This window comes from Micrasema longulum, unplaced genomic scaffold, assembly GCF_059751315.1.
Source record: "Micrasema longulum isolate JH-2025_06_02 unplaced genomic scaffold, ASM5975131v1 h1tg002732l, whole genome shotgun sequence".
Lineage (NCBI taxonomy): Eukaryota > Metazoa > Arthropoda > Insecta > Trichoptera > Brachycentridae > Micrasema > Micrasema longulum.
The window spans coordinates 72,917-88,722 of NW_028279862.1; the positions used below are offsets into that span (position 1 = coordinate 72,917).

General features: G+C 32.0%; 1 protein-coding gene across 1 annotated transcript in view; it reads left to right on the top strand.

Annotated features, from left to right (window-relative positions):
- LOC148271680 (protein O-mannosyl-transferase TMTC1-like) overlaps positions 1–15,806 on the top strand; it is an 82,319-nt gene that overhangs the window by 46,941 nt on the left and 19,572 nt on the right. Inside the window, exons 3-5 of the mRNA XM_088241057.1 lie at positions 4,156–4,293; positions 11,422–11,598; positions 14,914–15,103. Coding sequence (XP_088097183.1) covers positions 4,156–4,293; positions 11,422–11,598; positions 14,914–15,103 — 505 coding nt within the window. The remainder of the gene's footprint in view (positions 1–4,155; positions 4,294–11,421; positions 11,599–14,913; positions 15,104–15,806) is intronic.

Here is a 15,806-nt window from a genome sequence, read left to right on the forward strand (position 1 = left end):
ATCTTGAATTTTTGTTTTTAAAAAGAAATACAAATATTTTTAATCACAGAAATTTTGTGGTATTTGTCTTAAATTTTCGTATAAATTCTAGGTTTAATTTGAAACTGCGGTATAATTTATTTTAATTCTACCGCTTTTATTGTCCCTTTCACTGTGAGTTTGGCAACTTCTATGGAAAACTATAGGATTTTGTTATTCTTCTTTGTGACCATATTACAATTACACGAACGGTAGTAAAAACTATAATCAACAATATTTTAAACGTGTCTGAATGTTTGTAGACAAGGCTGGATATTTTTCACAGGGGAGTTATCATAATTGAAATTTGTTGCAACAGAGATGAGAAATATTTTTGAGAAGGAAATGTAGGCATTCACAAGGCCAATGACATGGTCTAAATATTTTTGAACTACACAAACAAATGGAAAAGTGTAGGAGATGTAGATGTTCAAACATAAGAAAAATGGTAACTGTTACCAGGCGATGAGAGGTCACAAGTGCTGTAAATGCCTAGACTTCCATATTTCCTTCTCGAAAAGGTTTTTTCTCTCCATTGCAATAAATTTCAACAAAAACATTGTTTATTTACTTGGAATATAATCCATTGTTATAATGATTTTTTATTCAGATTTAACAACATAAATTTGGATTATTGTTTTGATTATTTTGAAATAATAACTAACTGTGCCGATGCCCTTCACCAAAATATTAATTTCATAACCACTCAAATAACACCAATTGTTTAAGATTATTGACTACTTCACCGAGGTATTTTTTTCGACCCCTCAGACACAGACAGAACCTACTTATGTACATTGATAATTAATTCATTTATTTATTCATTTACATTCATAATTTTCCCGCCTACATAGAAACTATCTTTGTCAGAAAGAAATTCGATAATAATGTATATACATTTGCGTAGTAAATTAACTTAAGATTATCTTATACTTATGAACTAATATAATTACTTCAGAGTAAGAATCAATGAATCATTCTACGTAGTCGGAACCCGTATAAATACAAATCGGAGTTCTTTCAAAAGGTTGATTCCAGTGTTGAGTGTGGCTTCAGCACATAATAAGAATCTTTTCTTAAATGAATAGACTTTTTCATATACAGATAGCCAATAACCACTTCTTCCTTATATTCATACAGCTAAATCTAGTTTAATAAATATCTACCATAAAAACTTTTTTTTATATTTTTCAACTGTACCCAACAATTGAATAATATACACAAAATCATACAAAATATTTATTAAATACTTAATACATTTTTGAACATCCCTACAATCACATGTGTACGTGCTTTACTTAAACACTCTTTGCAAATAAAAATCATTATTATTATTTCCCTATTCGCACCCAGTGGTACATAAGGTACCGCATTTTCACTCATTTTTGTTTTATGAAAGGTACCTAAGGTGATTAGTCTTACGCTTCAGATACCATTTCGAAAAAAATCAAATATTGAAGGTTTATTATTATTATTATGGATAACTTATTTAGCGCCATTTTGGTAATATAATACATCAAGAACGCTCTACATAGTGATTCTATAGTTTTTTTATTTTTTATTGAAGCTTTTAAATTTGTAATTTAATTAAAACAATTTATTTTGTTGACACATGCTACGGATTTCTTCAAATGATTTAGAGAAGTGGGTTTTAAGTTTTGTCCGAAACATCACTTCACTTTTACAGCCTCGCACCTCTGCTGGGAGAGCATTCCATGCCATAGGGCCTGCGACCGCAAATGCCCGCTCACTAAATTTAGTGCGCTGTTGGCGTAGAGGTATAATAACTTTTCCTCTCGCCGTAGACGTAGCTGATCTAAGCGTGAGACGCCTGTCAGCTAGTTCATCTGGAATGCATTTTGAGCAGAGTTGTGCAGTGACTTATACATAAGCCAACAGGTATTAAACAATTAGGTAATCAGTCTGTGGTAAATAGGGGCTCGAACCTCGAACCTCTGATCCGTGAGTCCGCGACACTAACCACGGGACCACAATCCGGTTTGTTAGTTACATCTTTATTTCATTCAAATCAGTGTTCGATATGCTCTTTTTTTTACTTTTGAGAAAACAAACAGTTTCCGGATAAAATTAAGGATATAGTTTTATGTGTTAAATATAACCAGTGTGATGATGTAATAACTTAAATTTAGGTTTTTAATTAAAAATACTTGGTGCACTTCCACTTATTTGCTGACCAATTAGCGCTTTCACCCTCTAATGGGCATCTTCAGATTGGTGAATATTATACTGCCTAAGGATAATTTATATAAAATTGAATATTGTCTTAAGTGTAGATACATTTAAAAATACGTTGGAAGAGATACAATACGCAATGTTTCAATGAAACAGAGTGGGACAAATTATTGAAACATGTGTTGGCGGTGTATTGTAAGAGAAGATTTTATTCTATAAAAAACATTTATTGATGTATTACAATGTACAGGGTCCAACTTAACGGACGATTAAGGGTCAGATTTTTATTCTACCGGCTGATCAAGAATTGTCAATAAATAATATAAATCAAATAACCAGTATGTTTTTTTTTTTTTCATATGTTTGGACCCCTGTATTTAGTAGCCTTACGTGTCATGAATAAGGCTTATATACTCGGAAAAACTCGTTTTTTTTTATTTTGGACATTTGATTTTTGATCACTGATATTTCTTTGTTACCTTTATGAGTCCAATCACCATTGTACCAGTTTGTTGCACAGTATGAAAAGCGATAACTTAAACTACACCGTAATAGGTCATAAGCCTTGTAAATGCCTAGACATGTTTATATCGTTCTTTCTGTTGTCATTTTATTCAGTGAGTAAGTTTTGTGCTACGAGAAACTAGATTTAAAAACTGTTTTCTTACGCGCGGTAAAAATTAAAGCTTCTTATTTTACGGCGAAGTTTCACGAAAATGAATGAAAAGTTTAATAAAATTCGTTTTAATAAAAATGAACTAATTTAAAACATCACAAGTTCTAGTGAACGAGTGTTTTTATACGTACAAGGTTATTTTTAAAAGTCAGGAAAACTCACCGACAACAACTAGTGGTGTCTCGGATGGAGTTAATCACAATTTTTTTTTTTTTTTAAATCATAGCGATCATAAAAGTATTGTTACACAAATACACATAATTTTGCCTTAGTTTGATAGTTTATTGATAAATAAAAATATTTAAAAATCACAACAGGGATGGAGAATACCTTAAATAAGGGAATATGGAAGTCTAGTCATTTACAGAACTTATGACCTGTCATCGGCTGGTTTAAGTGACCACTTTACACACTGTGTAACATTCACCATTTTGCCTATGTTTGAACATCCATATTTTTTCAATTCTTCCATTTATTGATTTTCATCTGACTGAATTATTTCACATACTAGGCAACGCCTGAAAACAATTCAGTCAGATGAATCTCTTCACAACAATAAAGGTTTCAGCTCTTTAACCTCACTAAAATCAACAAATGGAAGAATCAAAGAAATATGGATGTTCGAACATAGGCAAAACGGTGAATGTTACACAGTCTGTAAAGTGGCTACTTAAACCAGCCAACGACAGGTCATAAGCCCTGTAAATGCCTAGACTTCTATATTCCCTTATTTAAGGTATTTTCCATCCCTGTTGTAATTTGTCAATCTTAATGACTCCCAAGGGGGTAAGTTCCAGTCTTTTGTCCACGAACATTTGGAAAAACTCAAATATTGTAAATAAACATATAATAAAAAAACCGCGGAACTTCCTTATTTATTCTTGTATATGGCGGATGAACAAAAAAGACATGTTTGCGTAATAAAACTAGAACTTTGGACTAGTGTTGTCGAATCGCTGGCTACTATCTGGTAAATCCTGAAAAAAAACGGAAGGAGATAAGTCCAGTGCTGGTTTGTGCATAAGCCTACCATGCGTAAGATCCTGGGATCAATTGAAAGGGAGATTTTCACTGTAATGTTAATTTCATGGTCCCTGAACTAGATCTGAAACGAATTTTCCCTTCTTGCATCAAATGATTAAGCTAACTACACTTCAATCAAAGTACCAACATACAAGGTGATAGGAGTAGAGAAGTGAAGGGACTGGGATGTTGGAAAGCATCTCATTTTAAGCATTATTTTAATTATATGTTTTATATTGTTACAGACCGGAGAGTGGGGCTCACTATGTCGGCCTCAGCGTGTTACTCGGTGGACTTAGTATGCTGGCCAAGGAGACTGGTATTACGGTTTTCGTCCTTAACCTTGCTTTTGACTTCTACAGATGCTGGCCGTGTGTTAAAAGGTAAAGATGTTCCAGTATTTAAAACAACAGCTTGCTTTGACTGTTGGCGTGGGTTGTCACGGGTGAAAGAAAACCTTTAAAATTTGTGTATGACCGAGAAGTTAACTAAAAAAAATTTGAATACAGAAAACATTGTTAGAATAACAATTTAAAAATTTTACCAGTTTATCAACTCATGCTAAAGAACCAAGCAGCTGTTTTAAAAATAGTATTTTTTTAAATTTATTATTTTGTATTTATTTATTTAACTTTTTGTTCAGATTGTTATTTGTACATTGGCATGCTTGTTGACAAATGGCAATTTCTTCCAACCAACCAATAAAATAATGATTAAACTTCTTAGATTTTCACGGCCGTTAAGATGCACAATAAGTTTTTCTGGGTTATTATGCCGTGTGTCGTTCGTACTCTCTACCAAGTGGTACCAAATGGTAGAGAGTACGAACGACACACGGCATAATAACCCAGAAAAACTTATTGTGAATAAAATAATGGTTTCATTTTTGTAATTCAAGTTACAAAACATATTCAAAAGAAAATAAAGATTAAAAAGCCAAAGATATATAAAAATAGAAAAAAACGTATTTGTTTATAAATTACCTTTTATAAATACTATTACGCAGTGGGAAAAGTGGAAAAAGAGGAAAAAGGGAGATATTAAGGACGAGAAAGGAGATGTTTCTTCAGGCGTGATTTAAACAGAGATACTGTAGTAACATCTTTGATGGTGGACACTATATGAGTTAGAGAAGAAAGAGGAATTGTGGATGGGTATTAAGAGAGTGCTTTGAGAATTAGAAGGAAGAGATAAACCATGAACTAATAAGCGTTGAAATTTTCCACGCAGGTAATATAGAAGCATTAGGACTATGAAGTACATTGAACAGAAGTGAGAGGGGATGATAGTCTCTCCGCTGTCTAATTTTGAGCCATTTGAGTTGCCTAAGATAACCAGAAATGTGATCATATTTCCTAACACCAAAAATGTACCTAATACATGTATTTTGTAGTCGTTCAAATTTATCAAGTTGCTCACAGCTTAAATCGGTCATGGAAACATCAGCGTAATCTAGAATGGGTAGTATTTATGATTGTACCAGGGTGCATTTAGTATTGATGGGGAAGAATTTTTTCAACCTTCTAAGTGAGTGTAGACTGAAAAATATTTTGCAGCTTAGTTCTAATGAGCTCGCTAGCATAGATGTTCGTCCATTAGTACTCCTAGATTTTTTGCGGACTTCCTGTATTGAATATTGGTACCATTGACATTAAGAGGATTAAGTGAAGATACGTCTAACTTACTGAGGAATCTTTGACTACCCGTAAACATAATTTGTGTTTTAGATTGGTTTATAAGTAAACCATACTCTTTTGTCCATGTTGACACGAAATTTAGTGTATTATTATTATTAATTTCCTTGTTTTTTTTTATGTTGGAACACCACATATTGCCTAAGTCGTCCATGGTTCGAATTTTTTTATTAGAATACGTGATCATAATAATGAGGCAAATTTTATGACGAGAATGACTGAAAGAGGCTCTCGATTCAGAATGTCACAAGACTAATAAACATGCCACTATGCCGTCTTAGTTTATAGTGGCGGGTTGCGGAGCGTCGGCATCGACATCGGCGTCGTGTAGCATCGTTTGTTATAGACAATCTGTGGTGCTTATAATATTGTAATTGAAAGTTTCGTAACGTTAATTATAACATGTTAAACGAATGGATAACAAAATAATAGTAAAAACAAATACATATGGCGAGAATGAATGGTAACGTAGAACGAGAATGACTAAGAAATAAGTGGCATGAATGATCCACCAAAATTTCAAGCCAAAGCAGGTATGTATGTTATATAAATGTGGAAAATAAATTCGTTTTGTTCACACACAACGTTTTTTTTTTTTGGAAAATAAAATCATTTTATTTTTCAAATAGTAGAAATAATTATTGTACTGTGTCTTAGTAACAATTTTTTTATTTTTAGCTTAGCAATGTCTGTCCCTTTATCAAATTTAATATATATCAAAACATACACCATCGTATTATTTCGTTTATAACTTGAGCGATTATCCTGAATCAGGTTAATTTGATCTAAATTTTTTAAAAAGAAACAGAAAAATACTTTTAAAAAGACTTATTGGCTTTAAAATTAATTGCGTATGAACAGAAAGCAATAAGTCCGAGTACCAAGATGGTATTATATTGCTTGCGAATTTTGAATTGGCATTTATCAATTCAACTTAGCAGCTATTCATTTATCATGCGCTTGTTTCAGATGATCAAATCCTTTTGTACATTAAAGGATTCAATCTTAAATATCAAGTTTAGATGATAAATTATCCTTATTGCAGGAACTTTCCGCGCTAAATCCCATAATATTGATTATTCGACGTTAATTTGCCCAAAACTTGAACTGAATCCATCAAAACGTATTTTGTTTAAACAACAGATTACCAAAGCTAATTCACTTACAAGCATAATTTGTTTTGGTTCGAAAGGAAAAAATAACGAGTTATTTAATTGTACAATTTATTTATAGATAATCTAATTAAATGTTGTTATTTTTCTTTAAAATTATAGAAAAAAGCGTTAGCAATAATAAAAACATATGTAGATAAATTCATTACATTTAACAAGAATCATAATAATTGATTGAAAGTGCCTCTTTTTTATTTAAATGAGTAGTTGATAATTAAGATATTTTCATTTTCAAATCATGTCTTCTAAAGTTTTAATTGATTTCCTATTTCTTTTTTTTTTCAGCAACATAATAAACATGTGCTCGACAATTACATATATATTAAAAATAAAGCATATTTTGTGCGATTCTTGTTATTATAACATTTTGCACAACTCTAAAAACAGGATTACATATCCCCAGATGTCTAAATTTAAGATCCTTTTGAAGAAGTATTTTGATTTTTTATCTCACACAAAAAATATGTAAATATTAAATTTTAAGACCACGTTAGCTAACAAAATACATTTCACTTGAAATTTCGGTATTCCGAAGATTTTTACTTCAAATCCTATTATTGAATTATAAGAGAGCACCCTCTATAGATGTTTTTGTCAAATAAAATTGGTCTTGTGCTACAAAGTAAAAGCAAAACGATTTAATAAAATTAAACCTGAAAGGTAAGATGATTTGAGGTTCGCGTTTCGGTACAAAACCACAATTAAATTTCTGTAAATTCACTAAGGAAATTAATACCATGACACAAGGCCACATGTAAAAAAAAATTAATAGTGGGTTTACCTACTTTTTAAAATAAATAATATATTTGTGAGACCATAAACATGATTTAAAATAACCGATGGTATATTTCTAAAATAATTTAATATGAACGTTTACAAAGAATTTTTACAAACAAACTTGAATATTTAAAATAATAAATGTTTTAAAAAAGAAAAACGTGGTGTTAGATAAATATACAAAAATTATTAACATGTAAAAAAAATAAAGTATTTTGTAAAAGCTAAGTCGGAAAAAATGTCGAACCTTGAATTAAATTTGATAAAAAATAAAACCTTGAATAAACAAAATATTTGGTATAAGCAAATCCTTAAATAAAACCTTTTATTTTTCCTTTTTTCCCTCATATTAAACGAACTTTGTGTTTTAGGTCCGCCAAAACATTTTTAGCGTTGAACAAATAAGTGTGCCTACTTTAAAGTAAAAATTACTTCGAAAAACAAAATGTAAATATTATCTTACTAAGACTACACAATTTTTCATTTCGGTACCCTCCTACGCCATTTGCCCGGTTTTCTTACATAAACTGAATCCTGTTATACGAAATTTAAGAAAATTTATTGCTCGGTGGCGATTATATATTGACAAGGGTGTAAATTATGGCGACAATAATAAATCGTCATTCAACAACGGTGCCTATCTACTCTGTCTTAAAATTTTAAATGACATTTCCTTTTCACTAATTACGTTCATAAATAACACGTCAGACACCCAGCATTACAGTATTTCACGAAAATTCTACATAGTGACCTTCAAATTTGAGGTTTTTTCGTTCATTTTACTCCTAATATATAATCATACTAGCGGACCCGACAGACGTTGTCGTGCCCGAACGTTGGCTTTCTTACTATTAGCTTGAAAAATACTTTTCAAAAATAAGTAGGTACCTAGGTACTTGTTTGTGATTAAATTCCAACGCTAAAGATTGTCAATGTTTAAATAATTAATTTAAGTAGGTATCTAGGTACTAGTTTATGGTTGAATTCCAAAATATTTTTTTTTTCAAATATGGCATTCTTTTTGCAAACGTCAAATCCCGGTCGTCTCACCAACAAAAGGGTGGACTTATGTAGGAATACGGTTTTTAAAAATGTGTTGAATTTAATATTATTTTAGTGTTACCAAAAATCCAATTTAAAAAAATGGGTAGGTAGAAATTATAAGGAATTTGGGGAAAGAATCTGATTGAGATCCACAAAAAACAAATGCTGTTTGTAAACATTCCAAAACAAACTTTTTTAATCCACAAAAAAACAACATCTTTTTATTTTTTGCAAATGCATTCTCCTCGAATGAAACCCTGGTAGATCGATGAATAAAGCATTTATGCTCCTAACTTATTTTTACATATGTGATGAAATATTTTAATATCTACGAACACGCACAGCGCAAAGATCTATATTTCTCTGAAAACCGCAAGTAAATCGGTTAAGCCGTTTAGGAGTACGGCGACATCACACGTACAGAGGAATTATATATATAAAGATATCTCAGCAGAGATGGGGGAATTCTTTGACACGGAAATATGGCAGTTTAAGTATTACATGACTTACAACGGCATTGCCTGATTTGAATGATGACACATTTAGTGACATTTACCATTCTGCCTGCGTTTGAACATCCGTTTTGCTTTAATTCTCTTGAATTTTTATTTCATGATTTACTGTTTTGTTCTCAAAAAGGTTATATCAAATGCACTACATAATTTTTCACTTGACACAACTCACGAACAAGAATTAGTAAGAATTTTTGTTGTTTTTTTTTTTTTTATAGTTATATTTTAATCTGTTTTGTTACATTTAGATAGTTTTATGTACAATTAAGTAGATTCACATACGAGTACATTTTTAAAACATCTACTTTTATTTTATTTATTTATTTATTGTGGATAACTTATATAGCGCCATTTTCGTAATAAAATACCTCAAGGGCGCTTTACATGGTGATTCTACTGTTAAGTTAATTTAATTGAAGCTTTAAATTTGTAATTTGATTAAAATAATTTATTTTGTTGTCACGTACTACGGATTTATTCAAATGATTTAGAGAACAAGTGGGTTTTAAGTTTTTTCCGAAACATCACTTCACTTTCACAGCCTCGCACCTCTGCTGGGAGAGCATTCCATGCCATAGGGCCTGCGACCGCAAATGCGCGCTCACCAAATTTAGTGCGCTGTTTGCGTAGAGGTACAATAACTTTTCCTCTCGCCGTAGACGTAGCTGATCTAAGCGTGAGACGCCTGTCAGCCAGTTCATCTGGAATGCATAGTTCCCTTAGATATTCCGGAGCCGAGTTGTGCAGTGACTTATACATAAGCCAACAGAGCTTGTATTCGACCCTCTGTGGAAAACGTAGCCAGTGTAGTTCCCGAAGTAGTGGAGTGATATGACTGAACCTAGAGATTCCGAAAATAAGTCTCGCTGCGGCATTCAATACAGATTGTAGGCGAGTCATTTTGTTCATTGGTAGACCTGCATAGATACCATTACAATAATCGACTCTAGACACTACAAACGCATTTATTAATTGACGGGCGGCATCAACCGGCAAATTTTTGCGTATGCATTTAATTTGTCTCAGCTGGTAGAAGCATGAACTTATCGTTCTACTAATTTGAGCGTCAAGAGATAGGTCAGAATTGAGTAAAACTCCCAGTAGTTTAACGGTGGGTAGAACGGCACTCCCTACATTGGGTAGAGCCGTATCCTGGATCAAATTCTGTCGTCTGGCTGAAGCCACCCACAGTTGTTCAGTTTTTGATGGGTTTAATGTTAGTCTGTTTTCAGCCATCCAGTTTCCTATTTTCTTGATGCATCCATCAATTAAATTGACAAGCACACTTCTCTCGCCTGGTTTGCAATAAAAATAAATCTGCGTATCATCTGCATAGCAGTGCGACCACAATCCACATTCTTTGATAATGTTCTCTATATCTTTAGTGTAAAGGAGATAGAGAAGTGGTCCGAGTACTGACCCTTGAGGCACTCCTGTAGACACCCGAAAGTTGGTTGAGCTTTTACCCTGGAACACGACTGCATATTCTCTTTTATTAAGATATGAACTGAACCACATATGTGCCTGATCACGGATACCATAAGTTTTCTCCAGACGTTCAAGCAAAATATTATGGTCTACAGTATCAAATGCAGCACTCATGTCCAGAAGAGCCATCAACACCAGATTACCAGAGTCCACCGACGTTATAATGTCAGACAGTACTCTTATCACTCCCGTCTCCGTGGAATGAAAACGTCGGTCTACACTGCTTTTTTATTGTTTTTATAAGCAGGTAATATCAAATTTTGATTTAATTAAATTGTTTGCATCTTTTCAATATGCATTCAAGCATTTTTGTTTTATTTTTACTGTTTGTTCAAAGAATATGTGAAAATGACTTAATTTGACATAGTGTTCACGGGGAGTTTTCGAATTGAGCAAAAAAAATGTGAATTGGTTCAGCCGGATGAATCTCACCCATATGATAAAGGTACCAGCTCTTTTACTTCACAAAAGTGTACAGATTGGAAAAGTTGAACAAATGTGGATGTAAACATAGGCAGAATAGTGAATTCAATGTTATACGGTGCGTAAAGTGGCCACTCAAACTTTACTGTATACCCACACGCAGACCATGCCGTTGTGGGATTTTTTTTAGTGTTTATAAATAGTATAATTTGTATTTGTAACTTATTTATACCTATTGTAAAATACTAAGAAGTGTATATTTAAATCAGCTAATGACAGGGTCATAAGCCCTTTAAACGCCTAGACTTTCATATTCCCTTCTCAATTTTTTCCCTCTCTTTGGCAACAAGTTTAGATCCAAATGACGATATTTTATTTTATTATTGGTTTAAATATTTCAGGACCGTTGTGGAAGTAAGGTGGAATGATGGAGCTGCCCAGCTGTCCCGCAGGGCCGCTAAAGTTGTTCTCTCCTTGGCCCTTCTTCTGGCGATCAGACTGGCCTTATTGCAAGGATCTCTACCTAAGTTCTCCCAACAGGACAATCCTACAGCCTTCCATCCGAGCATCTACGTCAGGTATGCGTATATCTGTATTTTCAGCACAAAACACTCGAGCCATTCAATTGAAAATAAAACATATTTAAACACGGATTTTTTTTAATTGGCTTGAAATAAATTAAAATAAGTAAATTGTTAAAAAAAAAATAATCATTTTAATACACTTCATGATGAACTATTGTGTAATTTAGTCAATTGTCTAAGATTCCTTTTTAAAAAAAAACGTCTAGTGATTTTCCCTTACTCTTACTGTTTGCTTTAGACAAAAAAAATGTTTAACACAGCTAAATAATATAGACTTGATTGGGTGAAAACAAAGATGAACAAAAGCAATTGTTGTATAGTGATGTGTTTCTAATAAATTGTCTGTTATAAATTCTATTCATCATGAAAATGTATTTACGAATATCACGGTATTATTTTATCGAATTTCTTCTTTTCCGCCGTAACAAGAACCACGTCGAACACACGTGGGTTTACTTTGATGTATGATGCTGTTGACAAATAAAATTATACAGATGGGCCACCGCACGGTATTATCGTGATTATGAAAAACCCAAAATGAAGCATTTGGAAAAATCGTAAAAATGTTTAATTTACTGTTTACCAAACTCTTAATTATTGAACTTTTTAAATGCTTTCTCACAAACAAATTTTAAAAAATTCAACTCCACTCAAAATAAATCTCTAAAATATTGATAAATACGACTAACACATTTTGATAAATTTGTATTTTTCCATAGTATTTGGTCACTAATATTCAAACTAATTTTACAAAGTTTACAAGGTTATTTTTTATATTTTCAATTATTGAACTACGTTGAAAAAAATCTTCAGCTAACTCTTAAATTTACGATAAAATTAACCGCTTTTTATTTTACCAATTGAATCGGTCATTTGAGAATTCCTATAGTCAGGGTTTTAGCGGATATGACTTTGACTTTAAATGCACTTTATTCCGTTTAGAAACTAATGTTTTATTGAAAAAAAAAATATGATAAAAAATCACTACCGCGTTCTTATTTAAGTAAGGTTTTAAACATTTCATTTTAAACAGTTTATGTTATTTCTGAAAAGATTAGACTGACTGACTTATGGGGTTCCTCAAATAACCAATGTAATTATTCTACAATGTTAACAGAAGGATTATTATTGAAATTCGTTTATTCCGAATTTCCCTTTTCAAACATAAATTTGATTGAACGATTGAGATAAGGTTTTTTTAACAAACTTTATTGAATTTAATTACGTTCAGCGCACCTGAATCCGAAATTATGAAATTAGTCATAGACATTTCCATATCGATTGTGTAAAACGAGCAATTGAATTTGAATATAATTTAATTTTAAAAGATCAGGGTAAAATTTCATGGAAATGCCACGTCCTGATTTGATTTCTGAAAATACAAGGTAAAATATTGAAATATTTCTTCTAGAAAATGCTTCACTTAAAACAAAAGGTTCGCTTTAAACGTCGTTGGATAATTTTAATGAATTCAACTCTCATTTCTGCCAAATGGCTAATTTTGATAAATCAGTAAATGCTTATTTTGCTCTAAAAGTTCAAAATATCTATTGAGATTTGGAAATGATACTTTGTAATTAAAACTTTATGTTTTATGATCCAATTATCAAATAATATTATTCATTATTAGCAATAACTGAATATTTTTTTAGTTATATGGCGTTTATTTTTACGCGTATTTATATGTTGTCAATAATATTTTGAATTTTTATATATTTACAAAGCCGCTTAATTAATTCTCAAGTATTATTGATCAAAGCAATTATCATACGATCTTTCAATTATTATATTTAACTTTACCCTTACTTTTACTTTTTATTTATTCTTCAGTTTCTACGTTTAGATTTTAGATGAAATAGTTTAAAGCTAGAAAATACCCCGTAAATAAATATTTTTTAAACCAGTAAATTATTGAACATTGTGAACACATCTTTCTTCTTATGCATTTACGAAGTTGAATTATTATTAATATCATGTGATGATAATTACAATAATGAATAATACAAATTAAAAGACTTTATGAAGTAAATAATAACTATACCATATCTTAATGGCCTGGTGAATTCAATAATATGTTTATTATTATGTGAGAATGGATTTGAAAAAATGAAGCGATTATTACAATAATATCTATGATTTTACTAAAAATTTATACTCTATACAAATAAAAAAAATCTTAACAAAATTATCAACACAATTAAAAAGGGAAAAAAAGTTTCAATCAATTGACTGTGTTCCTATTTGAAAACATTTAATCAAATTAATTTATGATCAAAATATAAATTCCTTGAAAATACACTAGAACCTCTTTTTACGCGGCGGATAATTTGTATTTTTTTTTAAACATAGGATTTCTTGAATATCTTGTAAACGCTTATGATTTACAACTATATAATACATACAACAATTAGAAAATTCAATCAACAACTCATAAATAAAAATCAACAATATATTTAAAATCAATACAAACTTACAAACACAAATCTATTGCCAAACTGTATTGTCTTGCAAATATTCCACGCTTCTATAGTAACTTCTTCCAGGCAGCCTGTGTTTGATAACATCCTTAAATGTCTTTTTTAGCAAAGCCTGAATATTAAAAAGTACTTTATAAAGAAGGGTATGCAGTTTGAGGCAAAAAAAACTTATTTTTTCCAGTCTTGTTGTGGGCTCCGCTAGTTAAAGAAATCATTAATATTTTTTTAAATTTCTTATGAATTACATCTAAGTGGCTCTCTGGCATTCATATTGAATACTCTAATTGATCAAACAGCTTTCTTCTACAGCACCAAAACAGAATGAGTATCTGCAACATTTTCCCTCAGCAGTATACCGTTAGCTATAACGCTGTGAAAGTAACTGAAATAGACCATAGTACATTGTAAAAAAACTGTGGAAAAAAAAAGCTTACTAAAAAACAATAATGCTAAATAGGTTTCCTTGCATAAGAATAAATTCGGGATATCGTTTTTTTTTATTGTTTATGATTTATTGTTCCTTATTTTTTTTTAAATATAACAACATCGAAAACCATTTAAGATTATTCACTTTCACTACTCTATTAAATTTAAGCCCGGTTTTGATGGGCTCTCAGCTTTGTATGATTCCTTAGCACTCGATAGGTCCACTCTCTGATCATTTGGGAATGAATTATATTACTACTACGCATTGTTAAATAAATTCTTTTTTTTACTGAAATTTTGTATTGTGTTATTTCAAAACCATGCAATTAGAGGTGTCGATATTAATATCAGCTTCTACAATGTCTACATTATATTAATTTTCACACACGTTAACTTTTGCTTTTAGGTTGATGACATTCTGTTACCTGGCAGCTTTTAACTGGTGGCTGCTCCTGTGTCCAGCCACGCTCTCCCACGATTGGCAGATGGGGTCTGTTCCTCTCGTGACGACGGTCAGCGACTCCCGAAACCTGGTCACCTGTGTGGCTTGTGGGGCTGCTCTTTTACTCATTTACAGAAGTCTCACAGATATGGAGGTCAGAAAAAAATATTTTAAACCATATAAATAGCTTATTAGAATAATTTTAAATTATGTCGCTATTGTCGAGATCAACGTAAACTGTGCGGGATCGGCATAGAGGAGCAAGATCAGCGCAGTTATACATGATTGTCGTAGATGAACAAGGTCAACGTAACTGTGAGAAATCGGCGCAGAGGAGCGAGATCAGCGTAAATACGCTGCACAAATGTGCAGGATCGACGTAAATGAGTTTGATCAACGTAACTGTGCGGGATTGAGGTAGAAAAGCATGCAGGATCGTCATAGATGATCGAGATCAACGTTACTAGGCGGGATCAGCGTAAAAGTGCGTGGTGTGTCTTACTGGCGCGCTGCGTGATGAAAGTGTCATTTCTTACTGTCGTCCAACTGAATACTCCGTTGATGCTGCGTTGAGTGTAGGGTTCCCAATCACGTTTGCAGAACAAGGTCTGCAATAGTTGATCATCCGATCAGGTATCACCCCGTTATCCCAGCAGAACTTCACGTCAGGGTCACCAATATAAGATTTATGCTTTTGGGTGCAAGGGAACCCCATGCAGCAGCGGCAAATTGAGGTCACACTCTATTTCCCTGTATCTCGGAAATTTAAAATCCTTACTACCTAGCAGTTACCTACTTGATGCTTTGGAGGTTTTAATATTTTATTTGTTTACATTCAGTAAATATATTATTTACCT